Source organism: Corvus hawaiiensis, chromosome 16, assembly GCF_020740725.1.
Source record: "Corvus hawaiiensis isolate bCorHaw1 chromosome 16, bCorHaw1.pri.cur, whole genome shotgun sequence".
In the NCBI taxonomy this organism is placed as follows: domain Eukaryota; kingdom Metazoa; phylum Chordata; class Aves; order Passeriformes; family Corvidae; genus Corvus; species Corvus hawaiiensis.
This window is the reverse complement of record NC_063228.1, coordinates 8,212,365-8,228,923: the sequence shown is the minus strand read 5'-3', so window position 1 is coordinate 8,228,923 and position 16,559 is coordinate 8,212,365. Positions and strand designations below refer to the sequence as shown.

Below are 16,559 nucleotides of genomic sequence, written 5' to 3'. Positions count from 1 at the left end.
TGAGCTCCTACTGCTGCTCCTCAGCTCGGCTCGGCATCGGTTGGGTCTCAGTTCTGGCTTTTCCATGTCCCTTTGGTTGTTTTTTTGATTTGCTGCTTTTTTCCCCCCTTTCTTTTCTTTTCTTTTTTTTTTTTTTTTTTTTTTTGGCGGCGCTGAGCATGTCTCTATTATTTTGATTCTTTTCATTTTGTCTCTTGTTATGTTTTATTATCAGGTTCATGGGAGACTGTAACAATCCCCCAACACTTCCAAAAGATCCCGCTCCCGGCTTACGGGGCTGCTGTGCTAAACGGTGACGCCTCGTCCCATCCGTTCCATTCCCTGCCTCCACCTCCACCTCCACCACCACATTCCCATCAGACTCTTTTCAGTTCCTTTGGCTATCACAGGCTCTCCCCTAGCAGTGCCGACGAGCCGCGTTATGGACAAGGTAGTTCACCGCTCGCTTCGTGCTCTCCATGGATTTTCCTTTCTTTTCCTTTAAAGCGTGTGTCGAGTCTTTTCTCTCTGCTCGGCCTCTCTCCCTCGCCGGGGCGTTGCAGGGCGTGTGTGTGTGCATGCAGCGTGTGCATGCGCATGCATGCCTGCAGCGGGGGCAGTGGGGGCACACGGGTGGCACACGTGTGCCATCGCTCCCCCCGCACCCCCGCTCCAGCGCCGCTGTCACACCGTGTGCCCACGGCACATCCCACCCTCCCCACCGCGGTGTCCCCGTGCTCTGCCCACGGCCTCTGCGCTCCTGTCCAGGTGCGTGGGCACCCGCAAAGCACTCATGGCCCTGTGCCTGGGCAGAGCTGGCAGCGTGGTGCCACAGGGACCCTCCGCCAGCCACAGCCTCCCTGCAGGGCCCAGCTCTGACCAGGTTGAAGCTGCGCACGCGGAGCTGGAAGGGGCTGCGGCATTGGGGGCTTTCCCAGGGGATGCTCTTGGGGCTGGGTCAGCGCAGGCAGAGCCCACCTGAACCCTGGGGACCATCCCCGTGACACAGGCAGGTGACGGATGCTGCAGGTCTGTGCGTCGAGAGAACCCAGGAGCAGGGGGTTGCAGGGGTGCAGTCCTTGATGGGTGGGGCCAGGGGTCTTTGCATGTGTGAAGGAGGTTGTGTTGGGGAGCACCGAGTGGCCGTGCTGGCACTGGGGACAAGGGAGCACTTCTTTTCCCCAGGGCTTTCTCTCCTGGTGGGGTCGCACAGAGCTGCACAAGCCCAGGCTCCTCGTGGTGTGACTGTGGCACATGCAGCTCAGGGATGTCCCAGCGTGATTTGGTGTGGCCATTTGTCCCCCACTGTGCTCCTTCAGTGACTTTATCACCTTGTAACACCTGTCCCCTGCTATGGTCGGTGCTGATGGAGTGAGCAGCTCCATGAACGGAACTGGCCTGGTTGGCAGTGGGGTGACAATGTCCCACAGATGGTGGCAGTGTGGCAGTACCCCACGGTTGGCAGTGAGATGGTAACACCCCATGGCTGGTGGCGGGGTGGCAGTGCCCCATGGCTGGCAGGGCAGTGGCTGAGCTGTGGTGGGGCTGTTGCAGCACTGGCCTTGTAGGGCAGTTGTCCATCTCATCTGATGCTGTTTTACCCCCTGGGCTCAGAGCTGGGTGTCCCTGGTGCAAGTGGGACCTGGCAGAGGTGGTCAGCACAGTGAGATGGTGCGGAGCCATGCCCAGGGGTGACCCTCAAGCTGTGCCCCAGAGGAGGGCCAGGTCCTCTCATCCACCGCTGTGTCCCCTGTGTGTCACCAGGGTTTCAGCACCCGGTGCCTGGCCCTGCATGGCCCCCGTGTCCCCCCAGGTGGGTGCAGGCAGCTGCAGGGACATGGCCAGCACTACCTGGGACAGAGGACAGTGGGGTGGGGACCCTGGTCCCCACTGCTGAAGTTTGCCCAACTCCCTTTGCTCTCTGCACTTGGTCATGTCCCCATCCTGTTCTGTGAAGGGATGACACAGTCCCTGTCCCTTGTCCGGGCTCAACCAGGGCACCAGAACACCCCACTGTGGGTCTATCCCTGGCTGGTGGTAGGTAGGGGATGCTCTGCATGACGGGGGCCCAGGACTGGTTACTGTCACCTCTGCCAGCTTGGGGTGGGACAGGGCCCTAGGATGGCTCTGGCATCCCTGGGCACGGACACAGCCGGGGTCCCCACACCTTCCTGGTGGGGTTGTTCCCACGTGCAGCAGTGCCAGTCCTGGGGCCATGGTCACCTGCCCTGTGCCAAACCTGTGTGAGCCCGAGCACGGAGCCACGCACCTGACAGCCGCTCTCTCTGCTCTGCCACCAAGGGTCCCGTGGGGCCGACATGAGCCCGTCCCACCTGTCACCGTCACAGGGCGGATCAGCCACGCCAGCCCCCACTGAGGAGATCTGGGTGCTGCGGAAACCCTTCGCAGGTACAGCGAGCACATGGCTACGACCGGCTGGGAAGGGAAGCACGTGCCAGGACGTGGCAGTGGCTCCAGTGGGGCATGGCCACACCACGGCGTCCCCTGACGGCAGGGCTCAGAGCCCTGACAGCCTCTCCTCTCTCTGTGCAGGTGGTGACCGCAGCAGCCTGGGCAGCACGGGCAGCGTGGCCTCTGCGCGCAGCTCGGGGAGCGGGCAGAGCGCGGGCAGTGGGGCGCACGCCCTGCACGCTGGCTCCGAAGGCGTCAAGGTAAGGCGAGCCCCGAGGCAGCCGTGCCAGCTGCTGTGCCACTTGGCTGCAGTCCTGCAGCGTTTGCTGCCTGCCCTGACCCCAGCTGGGACTGACGCTTGACTGGGTGCTGTGCGGTCCCATCAATACCCTGTGTGCCACCAGCAACGCTGTCACCGACAGTGGCCACCAGCGTGTTCCCTCCACCTGGCCCCTGACTGCTGCCTGGGCCTAGGCTCAGCCCCTGGCAAAACATTCCACAGGTCCATCCAGGGCTGCTGTGCCGTGTCTCTGCTGCCGCTTGCAGGGGCCTCTGCACTGTGCTCTGTGCTGCCCTGCCCTGCACACACGGCTGCCACCAGCACGGCACACTGCCACCAGTGCACTGCTGCCTGCTGCCACCAGCACGGCACACTGCCACCAGCACCAGGCTGCTGCCACCGGCACACTGCACTGCACTGCCCTGCACACGCTGCTGCCACCGGCACGGCACACTGCCACCAGTGCACTGCTGCCACTAGCATGGCATGATGCCACCAGCACCAGGCACTGGCACACTGCACTGCACTGCACAGCATACCCTGCTGCCACCAGCACCACACCCTGCACCGCACGCTGCCCTGACACCACTGGCACACAGCCGCTGGCACACAGCCCCCTGCACTGTGTGCACTGCCCCTGAGCTGTGCCATTCCCTGGCGACGGCACCCACCAGCCCACCGACCCCAGTACCCGTCAGCCCACGTCCCCCGGCACCCTGCCTGCCATGCCCACGTGCCCCTGAGCCACACCATGCTGCCAGCCAGGGGGGCTCCGTCTTGTGGGCACAGGGCACCCCACAGCCCGTGCCGTCAGCCTGGGCTGGGCATGTGCCAGGCTGGATTTGGGGTGCGGCAGTGCCGTGGGCTCCTGCTGCTGGCAAAGCACCATCTGCTGCACCCGCGGCTCCTGCTCTCCCCGCTGCAGCCGAAATCTGCTGCAACCCTCCCTGCCCACCCTCGCTCGAGCTGGCGGCACCCGCAGCACCCGCGGCACCCGCGGCACCCGCGGCACCCGCGACACCCGCGACACGCACCCCCCGGCCCGCCGGCCCCCTCCGCCCGCCTCACTCCTGCCTGCTCTCCCCCCTTCTCGGGGTGTTTTTCAGCTGCTGGCAACGGTCCTTTCCCAGAAGGCTTCTGCGCAAGAGTCTGCCGTGGGCGATGGGCCGGCCAAGGCGCAGGACATCCCCGCAGGTGCGTGCTGCGGCCGCCCGGCTGCCGGAGCAGGAGGAGCCCTGGCCGTGCCGTGGATCCAGGGATTTGTCTTTTTTTTTATTGCCACGGCACCCGTCGCCAGAAGAAAAACGTGTGGGTAAAAAATGACTCTCTCGCCTTTCGGCTGCTGCCAGGCCTTCTCCTGCCTCGGTTAGTGGGGGCCCGTGGGGGGCGGGGGGCGGCATGGGGCGGGCAGGGGGGGCACCGCTGCTCCCCGGCCCCTTCCCTTCCCTGGCCCCCCGCCAGCCCTGCTGGAGCCCGAGCCGGGATCCCCCCCCCGCCACCGCCGTCAGGGGGGCTGCGGGGAGCATGGCCACACCGCGGGGGTGCCCACGCCACGGGGGTGGCACGTGCCTGGGAAACGGGGGGACAGACGGGAGAGGCACACATGGGGGTGGGCGTGGGGGGGATGCCCAGAGCTGCCTGGGCTGCGGGGAGGGAGGAGGCTGCGGGCAGAGAAACCTGGGGAGGGGGATGCACTCAGGGGAGGGGGCGCGCACATGGAGGGGGGTGCACACGCGGGGAGGCGGGTGCAGACGTTGCCAGGGAGAGGGGGAAACATGCTGGAGCGATGCAGACGCAAGTGGGATGCAGACGTGAGGGATATGCACACGGCAGAGGGATGCACATGTGAGGAGGATGCCCACGCGAGTGGGATGCAGATGCCCGAAGGATGCACACACAAGGAGGATGCACACACATACACACACACACAGGGAAGATGCAGTTGCTGGTGGGGGGGAGGGGGCTTCTCTTGCTCATTCTGTTCAGAAATATGAGGCAAAAATTTCCAGGCAGCTCTCCTTACCCTGGAGGGTGGACACCAAGGGATGACCGTGGCAGGGAACCAAGGGATGAACCACTCGTGCCAGCCCGCCTTGTCGGTGGCAAGGCCAGAGGAGTGGGGCCAGAGGGTTTTGGGCAGAGGCACCCCTCCGGCTGCTGCCTGGGCACCAGGGACACTCGCTCTGGAGGAGAGGCCTGGCTGGGTCCCACTGCTCGGGGCCGCGCTGGGTGGAACAGCTCGCCTGCCCATCCCCGAGGAGCAGAGCCCTGTGCAGGGCACCGCGGGGTGCTCCGGGCTGCTGCGCTGGCGTGGGTGTCACTCTCTGATGCCTGCCTTGGCCCTGCCAACCTGGGGGTGTGGCTGTGGCATCCTGACCAGGGCAGGGCTCGGCTCTCCCTTCCACTTGGCCAGAGGCCAGGGGTGGCAGCCCCGGCCCCGCTGACCACTGCCCCTCCGGCAGGTTCGTCGCGGTCTCAGAGTGTGGCCAGCTCCCCCTACGCCCCCCAGCCCCCTGCTGAGCCCCAACTGAAGAAAATGGAGCCGCCGTCGGAGGGGAAGGTGAGCGGGGAGCGCTGGGTGCTGTGGGGAGCATGTGGTAAGGACAGCTTGGGGGACATGGGCAGGAGTGGCAGGTCCCCATCCCCAGAGCTGCCCCAATCCATCTGTCCTTCTCACTCCAGAGCTCCGAGGCCGTGTACCAGTGGCTCTGCAAGTTCCAGCTGCAGCTCTACGCGCCCAACTTCATCAATGCTGGCTACGACATCACCACCATCAGCCGGATGACGCCGGAGGTGAGGCTGGGGGCAGTGGGAGGGGGGCAGAGCCGGAGCCGGGCATCACTGACCGCCCTCTCTGCCCCAGGACCTCACAGCCATTGGTGTCACCAAGCCGGGGCACAGGAAGAAGATCGCCTCCGAGATCAACAACCTCAACATCCCTGAGTGGCTGCCCGAGTACAAACCGGTGAGGGCTGTGCAGGGCCAGGGGGACTGAAGCCACATCCATGGTGGCAATGAGTCCCCTCCTCCTGGTCCCTTCCAGGGAGGGGTGGCACTGGATGAGGGTGGGAGCTGGCTCCATGGTTCCAGAGATGCCCATGTCCCCTCCTGACACCTCCCCAGGGACCATCAGGCTGGTGTCAGCTGTCATCCTGTGGATGTGACACCATGTCCCCCGACACCCCTCCTGCCCCAATGTCTGGGCACAGTGAGAGGCTTCCCATGGGAATAGGGCTGGGAATGGCCCAGGATGCTTGTGAAGCACAGGGACAGCACAGGGACAAGGGGAGTCTCCTGGGGCTGTGATCGCCCAGCAAGATGGGATCTCCTTTGTGCCATGGGTGCTGTGGTGCCTGGGGTGCCGGGGCCAGACCCTGCTGCCAGCCGGTGCTGAGCCATGCCCCACACCCCACCCCAGGCCAACCTGGCACTGTGGCTCTCCATGATCGGCCTGTCCCAGTACTACAAGGTGCTGGTGGAGAATGGCTACGAGAACATCGACTTCATCACCGACATCACCTGGGAGGACCTGCAGGAGATCGGCATCACCAAGCTGGGTAAGGCCCCGCGCGCGGCACTGGCTGCAGTGGCCTTGGCAGTGACACTGATGGCATGTGCCGCCCCCAGGCCACCAGAAGAAGCTGATGCTGGCGGTGAAGAAACTGGCAGAGCTGCAGCGCGCTGAGCTGGGCAAGTATGAGCCGGGCACGCTGAAGAGAAAGGCATCGGGGCCGTGCCCAGAGGTGCTGGCCATCGAGTCCCCCCCACCGGAGCCGCCCGAGTGCCAGTCACCCAAGATGAGCACCTTCCAGGACAGCGAGCTCAGCAGCGAGCTGCAGGTGGCCATGACGGGCGAAGCCCCCGAGGAACCCCCTGAAAAGGCAACGAACCCCGCGGCCCCTGGTTACCGCTCGCCGCCGGGGCTGGGCGGCCGCGCCCGACTGATGAGCAGCTCGCAGGAGCTGCTGGGGGACGGCCCGCGGGGCCCTCCCGCCGCCGCCATCTCCAAGAGCCAGGAGTACCTGGCGGAGGGGGCCGGGGAGAGCCCCGCTGCGCCGCCCAAGGAGAGCCGCCCGCCCCGGCACGGCCACCCCGTGAAGCGCGCCAGCGTGCCTCCAGTGCCCGGCAAACCCCGGCAGCCCTTCCCAGCCTCCGCCGGGCAGCTGACGCCGCCGCAGACCCCCGGCAAGGCACGACCCTCGTCCCCACAAGGCCCGGCGGCCCCTCACGCCACCGCCAAGGTGAAGCCCACCCCGCAGCTGCTGCCTCCCGGCGAGCGCCCGGCATCGCCCCGCTCCCTGCCCCAGTCGCCCACGCACCGAGGCTTCGCCTACGTCTTGCCGCAGCCCGCCGAGGGCGAGGCGGGGCCGCCGGGGGTGCCCGTCCTGCCCGTCTCGGTGCCCGTGCTGTGCCTGCCGCCGGCCGGCGAGGGCGAGGAGGAGCCGGGCAGGCCAAAGAAGCGGGCGCACAGCCTGAACCGCTACGCCGCCTCCGACAGCGAGCAGGAGCGGGACGAGCTGCTGGTGCCGGACGCGGGGCCCTATGCCACCGTCCAGCGCCGCGTGGGCCGCAGCCACTCGGTGCGGGCACCCGCCGGCGGCGACAAGAACGTCAACCGCAGCCAGTCCTTCGCTGTCCGCCCCAAGAAGAAGGGGCCCCCACCGCCCCCTCCCAAGCGCTCCAGCTCCGCCATCTCGAGCGCCGGCATGGCCGAGGACTTTCCCAAGGAGGGTGAGGGCGAGGCGGCCGTCGGAGCCCCGAGCGCCGAGGCCGAGAGCCGCCGGGAGCAGCGGCGGGCGAGCGACCTGGGCGGCAGCGTGGACACGGGCAGCGCCGGCAGCGTGCGCAGCATCGCGGCCATGCTGGAGATGTCCTCCATCGGCGGCGGGGCCCGCGGGCTGGCGCTGCAGAAACCACACGTGGCAGCCGGGCCGGGGCCGGCGCCGGCCAAGGCGCCCGAGGGCTACTACCTACAGCCGGGCCCGCCCCCGGGCAGCCCCGACCGCGCCCGCGTGGCCACCGTCCTGGCCACCGTCAAGCATAAAGAGGCCATCGGGCTGGACGGGGAGGTGGTGAACCGGCGCCGGACCATCAGCGGCCCCGTCACCGGGCTGGTGGCAGCCGCCCGCCGCGAGCGCGCCGACAGCGTGCGGTCGGAGGCGGCCGCCGACGGCTCCGGCGAGCGGCTGCGGGTGGAACGGGGCGGCTCCCCCGACGGCATTCCCTTCGCCGAGGACGGCACCCTTACCATCAAGCAGCGGCCGCGGCCCCTGGGGCCGGCCCGGGGCGAGACGGGCGAGGGGCTGTCCCCGGCCCACCGCCACGGGGACCTGGCCAAGGTGGAGGCCAGCGCCACGCTCAAGCGGCGGATCCGGGCCAGGCAGAGCCAGCAGGACGGCGTCCGCTTCGTCCTCACCGAGTCCGACACCGTCAAGCGCCGGCCCAAAGCCAAGGACAAGGAGCCGGCGCTGGAGCCGGCCACGCTCGCCGTGTACCAGAACGGCACCGGCACCGTGAAGCGGCGGCCGGCCTCGGAGCTGAGCGGGGCTGAGCCGCCGCCCACCCCGCCGCCCGCCGCCCGCCCCGACGGCCCCGAGTTCGTCCCGCCGCCCGCCGAGCCCAAGAAGCCCTTCAAGCCGCCGGTGTCCCCCAAGCCTGTGCTGACGCAGCCGCCTCAGAAGGTGCCTGGGCCGCCGGTGCCCGTCCCCAAAAAGGTGCCCATCCCAAGCCCCGGCAGCCCAGGTAGGTGCCCCGCCAGGCCCCTGGGACGGGCGCTCCCCGGAGCGGACGCCGGGGGTCCCAGCCGGCCCCGCCGCCCTCCTGCCCCTCTCCCTTCTCTCCGCAGAGGTGAAGCGGGTCCATGGCACGCCGCCCCCGGTGTCCCCCAAGCCCACGCCGCCCCCCACGGCGCCCAAGCCCCCCAAGCCCCACGCCGCCATCCAGTCGGTGAGCGCCAGCTCCACGCCGGCCCCGTCGCCCGCCCGGCAGCTGAGCCCCGCGGCCAAGCCCTCCAGCACCCCGCCCTCGCTCTGCTCCAGCCCCGCCAAGCCCCTGTCGCCCGGCGCGCAGCCCCAGCAGGTGCCGGTGAAGCCGCCGCGCTCCACCATCGCCAGCCCGTCCGTCGACAGTGCCGGCCCCGAGCTGGCGCAGCAGAAGCTGGAGGAGACGAGCGCGTCCCTGGCCGCCGCGCTGCAGGCTGTGGAGGAGAAGATCAAGCAGGAGGACAGTCAGGCGGCAGAGTAAGGGGGTGCAGGGGTGGGTGGTGGTCCCCGGGGAGGGTGTGAGGCCACTCGGTGCCATAAGGACCATGCACAGGGGTCAGGCTTGTGACATCACGGTGGGAGTGGGATGGTGCTGGGGTGATGCTGGGGGACACTGGTGAAGCATCAGGGGACCCTGGCTGGAACCGCACTGGGGAGGTGACACTGAAGGACATCTTGCTGGAGCAGCATGGGCAGGGGAACCTAGGCATGTGGGTGCACTGGGGCCTGTCTTGGAGAGGGGACACTGCGGACATGGAGCCAGAACACTGTGCCATGGCACTGGGGACACAGTGCTGGGCACTGCAGCGCAAAGGGGCAGGTGGGGTGGAGGGGGCTGTGCCGTGTCCCTGTCCTGTGCACTGCCCTGACCCGTCTCTGTCGCTCCCCAGCTCAGCCGTGGAGTCAAAGAGCACCGTGAGCATCCTGGACGACATCGGCAGCATGTTCGACGACCTGGCGGACCAGCTGGATGCCATGCTGGAGTGAGGGGCGCCAGAGCCCCGCGAACCTCAGGGCTTACGTGGGCACAAGGGCACAACAATCCACGACCCCCCCGGCCCCGCCGCCCTCTCCCCGTCCCCTTTGTACAGCCGTCCCCTCCCGGACATCCCGTCCCTCGGGGTTTGCACAAAGAAGAAGATACCTCAGGATTGTGCTCACGGACTCGGCGCCGGCTCCGGCAGGACTCCCTTTTGCAGAAGCAAAAAAGCAAAAACCACAGAAATAAAACCCAACAGAAGAAACAAAGCAACACGCTCCGGACCGAACCGCTGCTGGGGCTCCGGGGGGCTCCTGACTCACCTGTCCGGTGGCCGCCTGCGCCCTGCCAGCCCCGGCGCCGTGGGTCACCGCGACCCGAATGTAGCACAAGCCCTGCCCGGCGCGGTGGCTCTGCCAGCCGTGTGTCACCGATGGCGTTTGCTGGTGGCGGGGCCGGGCGGGCAAATGCACTTGGGTTTCTTTGCTCCGTTTTTAATTTTGATTTTTAAACCTTGTTTTCTTTCTCAGTCGGTGTTGGCGGGGGCGGGCAAGGCTGGCGGTGGCCCCAGGGGCAGCAGGACGTGCCCCTGCCTGGCCCCTCCCTGTCCAGGGACAGGACGGTGATAAGCTATAAAAAAAAGTATTAATTTATTGGAGGGGAAAAAAATAAATAAAAAAAGATATAAAGGAGATTCCCCCAACCCCAAAATAATAAAAAGAAATAAACTTTAACAAATATATATTTAAAAGATTTAAAAATATTAGCAATTATATATAAAGCAGTTTAAAAGAAATCAAGAGAAAACTGGATTTTAGCTTGAGAAAAACTATTAGATTATACTAAGCTGTGTGTCTTGTGGCAAACTCATTCTAAGAGTAGCACAATATTTACCTTTTCTCTGGGTGGAAGGTACATGCGAGCGGTTCTGGTCAGGTTTTCCGTTGGGATTCAGTGTCGCGTCTTTCTTTTTCCACCGTTACGAACTCAAAGGATGTGCCTTGTTTTATGGAGGTTTTGTTAATTCTTACACTGGAGGTGTTTCATTTCTTTTGGAGTGTCTTCAGGGTTTGGTTTTGTTTCTTTTTATTGCTTTTGTTGTCGGTCTCTGGGTGTGTGTGGGTGTGCATGGGTGTGCACGCGGGGTGCGTGTGCTCGCGTGTGTCCTGCGGGATGCACCGCTGTATATTCCTGTATAAACTGGAGTTGGAGTCTGGTTCAGTCGCTTGAGTCCTGATGAATGCATTTTTTGCTTGTGGTTTCCAAACAAAAGTGTTGCTGTTCCTTTCTTTTCTTGAGACGTAGAGTGGTCTCTCCCTCCTTCCCTCTCCCTCCCTGCCCTCTTTCCCCTGTCTCTTCTGTTGTGGTCGCTGATCCAGATGTGTTTGGCACAACTTTGAAATTTCTTTAAAAAAAAAAAAAAAACCAACAAAACACAAAAAAAGACTTTAAAAATAATTAAAAAAAAATAAATAAATCACCCGCCTGAAAATATCTGTTGAAAAGAAAAAAAATATGTATCTAAAAAAAAAAAAATCCATAAAGTTCTACATGATGGATATATACATATATATATTTTTTATGATTAAGTTATGGACTCTGTATCGTATCCCATCTGTCCAGCTCTGCATCTTGGTGCTGCTCCCTGCTCTTCTGTGCTTAGATTTCACCTCTACTCGTCTTTATTCTTCCTATTCTGAATTGTAGATGGCTCGTGGTGCTGTGAAGACGTTTGCTCCTATACCAAGTCTGGCAACAAATATTTAAACAAAAATAAAAAAATAAAACCCCTGCCGGGCTGCCACCACTGTTTGTGTCCCCGAGCCCTCCTGAGTCCTCGTGGTGTGCCGGGTGTTCGGTGTTGTGCCGGGTGTTTGTGCCGCTTGGTCCAAGGGCACCCCTGGGTGCCTCTGTGGGGTGCTGGGGCCTGGCTGAGACCTGTCCCAGTTGAGGTGTCTGGGCCCTACACCCCAATTTTTACCCCAAGAAGCCAGTTCTGGCTGCTGGCTCCCTGCAATAACTCACACTGGGCAGGAACAACTCTTTCTGCTTTTATTGTCAATGAAGAAATAATCAAATCTATATTACAATCTTAAAAACAGTAGAAAATGTGAGTAAAAATGCAACAGAGGCTTTTTGTCTTTAATGTGGAGACCATTATTACAGGGTGGTGAACAATGGGCTTGTGAAACTTGATTTGAGAACTAGCTGTGGCATAAAAATCGTACCTGGCTACTCAAGGAAACACCTCTTCCCGGATGGATCAGCCCGGCGCCTTGGCAGTAAAATTAAATACTAGAGACAGAAAGGGGTCGGGTGCCCACCCAGGGTTTGGCCTAAAGCTCAGTCCTGCCACAGACAGAGGCCCAGCCTCCTGGTGTCACCGCTGGGACACGCGGATCCATCCGGTCCTGGCGCTGGCCAAGGGCACGCGTCTGGCCCCAAGCCCCGAGGCTCAGTGTCGCCCCAGCCGCAGCCTGGGGGTGTCCCCAGCTGGGGGGACACAGGCAGAGAAGGGCACTGGCATTGGAACAACTTCCTCTTTTCCAATCATCTGGGCAGATCTGAGGGAACACCTGGAGTGTCCGTGGGGCAGAGCCGTCCGGAGAGCCGCCAGCTGGGGTCCCGGGGGGAGCCAGCCAAGGGGCAGCAGCAGCAGGCAGTGGTCGGTGCAGGAGGAGCTGCAGCAGTCGTTTCAGTGGTGTGGTCACCCACAGGCCGATGGAAGGGAGAGTTTTTGGTCTTTCAGTGTGCAGGACTCGTGTGACGCTCTCATTAGCACGTCCAGACCTGCGGACAGACAACGGCACCGCGGGCAGTGACTCCTGAGCAGCCCTGTGGGCTTCTCCTCATCCCCCATGGAGCTTCCCTTTGGGCTGCCAGCATCCACAACACTGTCAGGAGGGAAAACTCCCACCCATGGAGAACTATCCCCTTGTTTCATAGAATCCCAGAATCATTAAGGTTGGAAATGACCTCCAAGATCATCGAATCCAACCTGTGTCTGATCCCCACCTTGTCACCCAGCCCAGCACTGAGTGCCATGTCCAGTCATTTCCTGGACACCTCCAGTGATGGGGACCCCACCACCTCCCTGGACAGCCCCTTCTTTAGCAACCCTTTTCCATGAAGACATTCTTCATGTCCAACCTAAACCTCCGCTGGCACACCTTGAGGTTACGTCCTCTTGTCCTGTCACTTGTTCCCTGGGAGCAGAGCTCAACCCTCACCTGGCTCCACCCTTCTGTCACTTCGAAGACAGCTCCTAACTCATTTCCTGTCCTAATTCCAGCACTGGATGAGCCCAAACCATTCAGGAGGAGCCTGAGGAAACCCACCTTTACAGTGCTGTCCACGGCACCGGAGAAGAGGCGGCCACGGGACACGGCGAGGGCGGTGACACTGCCCTGGTGGCGCAGCAGTGTCTGGGTGCAGATCATGTTGTCCATGCTCCACACCTGCAGGGACATGGGGAAGCGTGAGCCGAGCACAGCCCAGAGCACTGGGAGGGACAGGGATGCTGTGTGTCACGGGTGACAGAGGTGACACACAGAGGCCCCGTGACACGGAGGGCTGGGCATCCCCGCCCGCCCTTCCCTCGAGGCTCCCCGGGCTGTCCCAGGCTCTGGGTGCAGCCGCCCAGCCCCGCACATGTACCCTGAGTGAGCGGTCGTAGGACGCGCTGAAGACTTTGGTTTGATCGGGTGTGGAGATGACGGCGAGGGCATAGACTGTCCCCACGTGCCCGGTCAGCGTGCGGACCTGCTCCTTAGTCTCGATATCCCAGACCTGTGGGACAGAGCTGGGCTTGGGGATTGCACTGGGCTGACGCCACCGAGCTCCCCTCTGAGAGGTGTTTCCGCCTGCATGCACTCCTCCAGGTGGGTGCTGTGCCCGAGGGCACAGGCAGAGCCAGGTGCCCATCCCAACACCCCTCTCCCCCATTCCCAAGCCAAGCTGCCCATCTCAGCCGAGCCTTACATGGATGAGGTTCTCGTAGGTGCCGCACACGATGTGGTGGTTGGTCACGGCGATGGAGTACACGCTGCCTCCTGATGTCTGCAGCACATGCACACACTCCAGGTTCCGGATGTCCCAGATCTGAGAGAGACGGAGCAAAGGCAGGATGAGACCCTTTTCCAGAGAGGAGATCCCTTCCAGTCGTTCTACCACACACAGAGTCAGCCTGGCTCCATGTGTGCCCAGATCACACCTTTAGGGACAAATCTATCCAGCTGGGAATGTTCAGCACTGACGAGCAAATCCCTGCTGTGTTATTTAGCTGCCCAACTTTGAATATCCAGGCTGGAAAGGTTGTGAAGACTTCACACCCTTTGTGTGTGACTGCACACACATGTACACACACAGCCCAGTCCTTGATAGCACTAAAACTCGATGCAAGCAAATTAACAGGGATTCATTAACACTAAGAAGGGCAACTTTCAATTTTCCACCAGATGCTGAGAGGTGAACTATTCATCAAAACCTGAGCCAGCACAGAGGAGGGAGGGCACTGGGAACCCTCACACGGATTTATGGTAACTCTGCAGCCAGACAGTGACCTTCCCCCGTTATCAGCAGGAGTGTCAGCGCAGATAAGGCTGCGGCAGCCACGAGGCGCCATGGCTGAGGCCCCACTTTATCCCAGTGAGCCTCCCCAGCAGCTCCCAAGGCCCAGCCTGCAGAGATGGAATCAGCACAGGAAAATCCCACGTGTCAGCAGTGCTCTCACACCCCAGCAGCTGCCTCTGGTTCTGCTGCCCCAATGCAGAGCACAGAGAGGCACAGGGAGAGGTGGCTCAGGGTGTCACCAGTGCCAGGGTCCCACCTTGATGGTCTGGTAAGATCCACTGTAGAGATAGTTCTGGGAAGCCACCAGTGCTCGCACCCAGTGGTTGAGACCTGTCAGCTCCTTCTTCAGCTTGAGCTCAGTACCCACAATATCCCACACCTGTGGAAAGCAGGGACAAACCACACACATGGAGAGGAATCTCACTGGGGCTGGGGAGGACACGGACAGCAGTGCCCACCCCTGCCCGAGGCCCTCACAGCTCCTGTGGGGATCCTTGTGCCAGCTCTCCTGCCTGATGGGAATCGTCTGATCCCACTGACTTGCCGACAAAACCCAGTGAACTGCTGAGTAGGCACATTCTCTGAGGGAGCCAGCCTGGAGCCTGCATTATTGCTGGCAGAGACCCTTCCCGAGCAGAGCCACAGGCTGCAAAACCTAAACCACAGCTGCAAGGAACTGCCCTGCACTTCCACTCCCACAAAGCTCCTCTCCCACCCCTGGCACGCAGGGACTGGCAGATCTCACTCCCTCCACTCTGAGCCTGCTTGGCTCATTGGCAGGAAGTGGCCAGGGATGACAAACCCAAAAGGCCCCAAATTCTCCTTGTGCTGTGTGGCTGCTCCAGCCCTGAGCCCTATCCAGAGCTGAACCACTGCAGGCCCCAAATAAAGAAAAGAGCACAGTCCTCTTACAGATGGACAGGCCCATAAGCTGTCTCACCAGGAGCTGGAAGCAGAACCACGGGAATCCAGCCAAGGCTTTAAAGGGCAGCCTGAAAAGCTGTTCCCTGATTTCTGCATGTTTTAGGTAGGGAACGCAGACTCAAGATCCTTTGGAGGCGGTTGCAAAACAGGCAGCCTGAATCTCCAGCCCGTTCTGGAGCCTAGGCACAATTCCCAATGGTCTGGGCAGGTCTGTTGGGGGTCTGAGGACACACACGCTCAGGAACTGCCAGGATGCTCCAGCTGCAGCCTCAGGTTTACAGAGTTGGAAGAAATACAGCGTTTTTGCAGCCAGAGAACAGCTTTGCCTTGAGCAGAGAGCATGGGCTAAACCTCTGCAGTGCTGGCTGCTCTGTGGCTCAGGAGAGCTTAGCAACAAGGTCACCCACAGGTCAAAATGCCACTTTCTTCCTCTTTGGACACTTCTGCCTGAGAGTTTGTACTCCTGGTGCCCAACCAGCCCCAGAGGAGCCCCTGAGCTGTACCTTGATGGCTTTAAGGGAGCCACTGAAGAGCATGTTGTGTGAGGAGACCAAAGTGCAAACAGGATTGTCGTGTGCTCGGATCGTGTTCACCTTCTGCAGGTTTTGAATATCCCAGACCTGCAAAGAGGAATCACAGAATCATGGAATGGTTTAGGTGGGAAAAGCCTTCTAAGATCAAGTCCAGCACTGTCAAACCCACCAAAGCAGAGCACCCATGAGGGCAGGGCAGGCCCCTCGTGCTGAGGCCCTTCCTCTGCCTCTGGAGGCAGGGAATGACACAACAGGCAGCACAGGTCACTCGTCTGAGCCACTGTCCTGGCTGATCAGGATCAACCGCCCTGCCCCAGCTCAGAGCACCAGCCTCCTGCTCTCAGGCAGGAGCTGGGAGTGGGAAACCCAGCCCGCAGGAAACCCCCAAACCCAAGCCAGGAATGCAGGCAGTGGATAGAGCCCACGAGGGTTATCAGTCCCACAGCACTGGCAGAGGAGGGACACAGGCCCTGCTGCAGAGCAGGCATGGACGCCCCGTACTCACGATGATGGTGCAGTCAGCAGAGCCACTGTACAGCTTGTTCCTGCAATGACACCGGGACACAAAGCGGGGTCACTGAGGGACAGCACCATGTGCAGGGTCCCAGCTCGTCCCCAGGCACTGGGGGGGACAGGAGCTGCAGCCCCACGGCCTTGCTGGGCCAAGGCTGCACACACCCACCCCAGAGCAGGCCCAGCTCCCATGGGAGGCCAGGCTGGACTGGCCCTTGGAGCAGGGAGCCAAGCACCCCGCTGGTGACCAGGGGAGGAAACCAGGACATGGGGGAGACCAGAGAGACATGCTCTTTGTCCATTTTTCCAGAGTAAAGAGGCAAGATGAGCCTCTCATGCATAACTAGGCACAGGCAGGACAGAGGATGGGAATTGTGAGGGCATGCTCAGGAGCCCCAGGGGCTGTCCCCACTCTCCCCAGGGGCAGGTGTCCCTCCCCACTCACCCCTGGATGCAGAGAGCCAGTACAATTCCATCATGACCCTCCAGGGTCTTTTGGCACTTGTATGTGGTACAGGTATCCCACACCTAACAGGAAACACAAGGCAGCAGCTGGAGCCCCGGGCAGGATGTCAGCACCCGGAGCAGGAAACTGCCTGGCTGTC

The 16,559-nt window shown here is 62.1% G+C and overlaps 2 protein-coding genes across 5 annotated transcripts in view; one reads left to right on the top strand and one right to left on the bottom strand.

Moving 5' to 3' along the window:
• The window catches only part of CASKIN1 (CASK interacting protein 1), a 29,976-nt gene extending 18,773 nt beyond the window's left edge, over positions 1 to 11,203 (top strand). The window contains exons 11-21 of one of the 2 annotated variants that reach the window (XM_048321319.1): positions 215 to 430; positions 2,281 to 2,388; positions 2,533 to 2,651; positions 3,778 to 3,865; positions 5,134 to 5,231; positions 5,354 to 5,464; positions 5,535 to 5,636; positions 6,090 to 6,228; positions 6,299 to 8,413; positions 8,517 to 8,910; positions 9,324 to 11,203. In XM_048321319.1, coding sequence (XP_048177276.1) covers positions 215 to 430; positions 2,281 to 2,388; positions 2,533 to 2,651; positions 3,778 to 3,865; positions 5,134 to 5,231; positions 5,354 to 5,464; positions 5,535 to 5,636; positions 6,090 to 6,228; positions 6,299 to 8,413; positions 8,517 to 8,910; positions 9,324 to 9,420 — 3,587 coding nt within the window. In that variant the 3' untranslated portion in view covers positions 9,421 to 11,203. The remainder of the gene's footprint in view (positions 1 to 214; positions 431 to 2,280; positions 2,389 to 2,532; positions 2,652 to 3,777; positions 3,866 to 5,133; positions 5,232 to 5,353; positions 5,465 to 5,534; positions 5,637 to 6,089; positions 6,229 to 6,298; positions 8,414 to 8,516; positions 8,911 to 9,323) is intronic. The other variant, XM_048321320.1, reaches the window with a different exon arrangement.
• Positions 11,204 to 11,450: 247 nt separating this feature from the next.
• TRAF7 (TNF receptor associated factor 7) overlaps positions 11,451 to 16,559 on the bottom strand; it is a 29,447-nt gene continuing 24,338 nt past the window's right edge. For all 3 annotated transcript variants that reach the window (XM_048321321.1, XM_048321322.1, XM_048321323.1), the window contains 8 exons: positions 16,400 to 16,482; positions 15,947 to 15,986; positions 15,412 to 15,528; positions 14,241 to 14,363; positions 13,394 to 13,513; positions 13,070 to 13,201; positions 12,751 to 12,870; positions 11,451 to 12,202 (listed from right to left, as the gene is read on the bottom strand). In XM_048321321.1, the coding sequence (XP_048177278.1) occupies positions 12,188 to 12,202; positions 12,751 to 12,870; positions 13,070 to 13,201; positions 13,394 to 13,513; positions 14,241 to 14,363; positions 15,412 to 15,528; positions 15,947 to 15,986; positions 16,400 to 16,482 (750 nt within the window). In that variant the 3' untranslated portion in view covers positions 11,451 to 12,187. The remainder of the gene's footprint in view (positions 12,203 to 12,750; positions 12,871 to 13,069; positions 13,202 to 13,393; positions 13,514 to 14,240; positions 14,364 to 15,411; positions 15,529 to 15,946; positions 15,987 to 16,399; positions 16,483 to 16,559) is intronic.